This window comes from Emiliania huxleyi (assembly GCF_000372725.1).
Source record: "Emiliania huxleyi CCMP1516 chromosome Unknown EMIHUscaffold_1507, whole genome shotgun sequence".
In the NCBI taxonomy this organism is placed as follows: Eukaryota; Haptophyta; order Isochrysidales; family Noelaerhabdaceae; genus Emiliania; species Emiliania huxleyi.
The window spans coordinates 3,717-7,838 of record NW_005201083.1 but is presented as its reverse complement, the minus strand read 5'-3'; the positions used below and the strand labels follow the sequence as shown (position 1 = coordinate 7,838).

The 4,122-nt window shown below is 61.9% G+C and overlaps 1 protein-coding gene across 1 annotated transcript; it reads right to left on the bottom strand.

The window, feature by feature from the left end:
* Positions 1-3: 3 nt before the first annotated feature.
* EMIHUDRAFT_122799 (hypothetical protein) lies at positions 4-624 on the bottom strand (the record flags this gene model as incomplete). Its single annotated transcript, XM_005786460.1, has 2 exons — positions 4-176; positions 244-624. Coding segments are annotated over 2 exons (554 nt in total), but the record flags the coding sequence as incomplete, so codon positions are not given.
* Between the last annotated feature and the right edge of the window lie 3,498 nt (positions 625-4,122).

Genomic DNA, 4,122 nt, shown 5'->3' with positions numbered 1-4,122 from the left:
GACAAAAAGGCGCGCAGGAGGCTGCGCCGGTCGCTGGGCGTCTTGAGGTCGGCGTGCGACGTCGAGAGCCGGATCGGCCACCCGGGGTCGGAGATGTGCGCCGGGTCGATGTGGTGCGGCCGCCGCTCGACGCCGTGCCTCGCCCACGCCTTGTCGACGAGGACGATCCGCTCAACCTGCACGGCGTCGGTGGAGAGGCGGCTAGACGTGGGGCGCGTAAACACCACTGAATTTTTGGCGAACCTTGTCCGGCGGCAGCAGCTCGGAGAGGAACATGGCCATGTACCCAAACCCAGAGCAAAGGTCGATCACGACGACCCGCGCACCTCCCTCCAACTTCACCGACTGCGCCTCGAGCCTCGCACGCTCCAGCACCGGCGCCGCCTCAGCGAGTTCCTTTGCCAACCGGCTGCCACGCCGCATCCGGTTCCACAGCGCCTTGCGGCCCCAGAAGCGCGTCCGCCAGCGAGCGGCGATCGCGCAGCACTCGTCTAGCAGCGCGCCGTGCGTGGCATAGGCGGGGCACGCACGCAGCTCCGCATGCAGCCAAGAGCACCACTCCTCGTTGGATATGGCGGTGACGGCGGCCTCGTCGTCGTCGCTGCCGTGGCCGTGCGGCGACATGAATCTGTAGCTGCGACCCTGCGACCCGCAAACCCAAAGTGCGAGCCCCGCACCCAAGTGCGAGCCCGCACCGCGGAAAAAGAAAATAACCCGGGGGGCCTCAGCGGAGCTGGGAATAGGACCGCCGCAAGCGGCGTGGCGTGGAGCGGTTGAGCATCCCTCCGGGGGCCCCTCTGCGCCGGGGAGGCGTTGTTGGAGGCTAGGACGCAAGCGTCCGTCGCCCTTTTCAAACTCGGGGCGGCCCACTCCGCTACGCTCCGACCCGAATTTGGAGGGCCTAAAAGTTTAAGGTGTTGCTGCGCAAAAGGGGTCGGACACACAGGGCGCAGCTCATGCTAAGAGCTAGAAGGGGAGCTAGAGAGAACGACTACCCTGTCCCGTTATTGCGTACACCAACACCACAAAAGCTCTCTCTCTCCTGTCCTCACTCAGGGGGGTGCCACAACTACCCCGAGTCCCTCGACTAGCTGCCACGTTGCCGACCGAGAGCGGATCTCCTCCTGCTCCGCAAGGAGGGTGGCCAAGGCTAAAGTCTTGCCGGAGCCGCCAGGCGCGTTGACGACTTGGAGAAGGTCGCCCTTGTACTTGTGCTTGTAGAGATGCTCGAGGGGGTGCAACCTGTGTCACCCGGAATCCATAGTGTCACTCTTATGGATTTGAAATGTCAAATTTGCAGCAAATTTGCACGCAAACTTGTCATTTTGCGAGCAAATAAGATACAAACATCACACCGCGTGCGCCCCCGCCGGCGTGGGAGTGGCCGCACCGCGTGCTGGGTGTGCCGTGTCGCGCGGTGTGCAACACTCCCCCGTGACCACGTCCACGATAGCCCCGCGCTGCCCCCCCCCCCGGGGGGGCGCGGTTAGCTCGGTTGACGACCCGAACATTCGCACGTGGAGTGTGTGTGTGTGGCACTCTAAGGATGTTTATCTGCGCACATGTGTGCGTAATTTGGCAATATTTTGAACAGAGAGCCCACTCGAGTAGCGCACTAGAGGCCAGGCATCCCCAGGAGGCGGGAGAGCGAGATCGCCCAAACCATCGTGAGGCGGGAGCGGCGAGAGCGACGACGGCTTGGACGTCGGCTTGGACGTCGGCGGCACGGCGATGATCAACGTGCGGTGGCGGAGGCGATGTGGCCAGAATGAACGCGGTGGCAACGGCACCTATGAAAGCTAAGACGCAGCGGCATGATCGGTGGCAGGTGGGGCGGTTGCGACGTGGCACAGTGGTAGCGATGATGATGGCCGTGGCGAGGGGGTGGGAAGTGGACACAGCGGGTGCAAGAAACGAGCCGTCTTGAAGTACCTTAAGGTATTGGTGAATGAGGCAGTCGTGTCCGCGACCCAGAAGTTTTGGTGAATGACGCCAGCGAGGCTTGAGGAATGAGCCTCGGCTCCAAGTGCGGAGCGGTCGCGCCACTGGCAAATGTTGCAATGCAGCAGTGGCGAAAGCGAAGGCAGCGTAGCTGCACCGAAGGCAGAGATAGCAACAGCGGCGTGAAATGTCACGGCACAAACGATCAGCAGCGGGTGCATGCGTGATGGCAGCCAGCACGCTGAGATGCACAACACACCTGTGATCTATCGTTTGCAGCAGCGTGATACCAATGTAGTGGTGGTGACGGCTGCCTCCGTGGGAGAAGCAAGTCTGCAGAGGCTGCTGGGTACTATTAGCGCAGTCCGAGCTGCCGATGGCGACTCGTGGTGGCGCGGCTTTTGGCCCGGCGGAGATTGCAGCCAGCGCGATGAATGGACCCTGCGGGGAGGCGAGGAGACGGGCGAGCTGCGACGGCCGAGGAGGCCTGAGCCGCTGCGGACAGAGGCCTGCACGCGACCGGCGTCATCGTCAAACCAAGTTTGACGCTCCGGTGCGCATTTTTGACGCTTCAGAGCGCATTTATGACGCTTCAGGGCACATTTTTGACGCTTCAGAGCGCATTTTTGACGCTTCAGGGCGCATTTTTGACGCTTCAGAGCGCAGTTTTGACGCTTCAGTGCGCAGTTTTGACGCTTCGGTCCTGTTTCGGCGCGGCGGAAGGCGCCTACTCCCGTGGCAGCTTACATAGGGCTCGCCCATGCTCTCGCGCTGTCGCTGCTTGCGTGGTTGATTGTGCCGGCACTCTGCCGCAGGCGCGGCGATGGCATTGGTTGATTGACGGCAATGGCAGTAGCGATGGCAATGGCAGTGGTGGAGGAGGGAGTGGAGGAGGAGTGCAGACAGCAGCCACGATAGATGAAGTCAGATATCGCATAATAATCTCATAGGCGCTGCAAGTTTGCCTGGTGAGAGGCAATGACGTCGTGCGCAATGCGGAGAAGGCATGAGGCAATGCAGAACGCAAGAGGGGAATGCATGCGACGGCGCAGCGGCGCAGGTAAATGCGGAGCGTAAAACCGCGCGCTGGCGGCGTCACAAACGGCGCCAGACGCAGGAGCAGCACGATGGACACAAGGACATAGGTGGTAGTGCACCGCTGTGCCGTTGCAAAGGCCGCATCCTGCCCTCGTGCGTCGTGGTACAGAGGCGCGTCGTGGTGCCCACATTTGTAGGTGCAAGCTGAACCACTCTTCACCGGGTGATGCGATGGGCGAGTATGCCGCCTCTTTATCGCGTGCACACCCTTCGCCACCGCGGGCTCCATGCGGCAGTTTATCATGAGTCGAGCCAAGGAGGCTAGGCCTCGATTCATCGACTACTACGACCCGACGCCGGCTGGACTGGCTCGGGCATATCAGCAGGGTGAACTCCAATCGCCTCCTCGTCGCATGCTCTCGTCGTAGCTCATGGGTGCCCCCCACGACCGGCCGATCGGATGCCCCAACATGTCGTACGGGCGCTGCATCCGCAGCGCCCGTCGACCGCTCGAGGTGGCCCGAACTCGAGGCCCGAGATCGCCGCCGATCGCTCCACTTGGCGCCAGACGCTGCATGACAGGCGTCGGCCCGACGCCTTATTTGCTATGTTAGAGAGGAAAGCCGCCCTCCCTGCGTATCGCGCGCACTAAACCAGAGAGCACGGCGAGGACAATGCGGCTATGGACACCACGCTACGGGCGCTTGCGAGGTCGTGAGCGATGTGATCACACCTCGCTCGACCGAGATTCGGCTCGCTATACTGTTGCCTCTGCACAACCCTCTCCTGAGATCGCACAGAAGTGAACGCCTCGTGTGCGTCTGCCCCGTGTTTCTGCGTGTGCGTGTGCCCCGTATGTTTCTTGTGCGTGTGCGTGTGTGCCCCGTGTTTCTGCGTGTGCGTGTGCTCAGACGTGTGTGAGACTGAAAATTGCTCATGCACCGCCGCTTGATTTCCCTACGCCAAAACAGGAAAGGGCGACGGATTAGTTGAGGTTGCGAGTACGGCAGCTATTGCGAGCTGGCGCGTCTACGGCATTGCGTGCGACACAAGGTGAAGGTGCGCGCGGTGTGCGACGAGGTCAATGGATCGGATTCCGTCCTCAGACAAGCGAGGGCTCACGATGAGGGCTACTCTTCACCC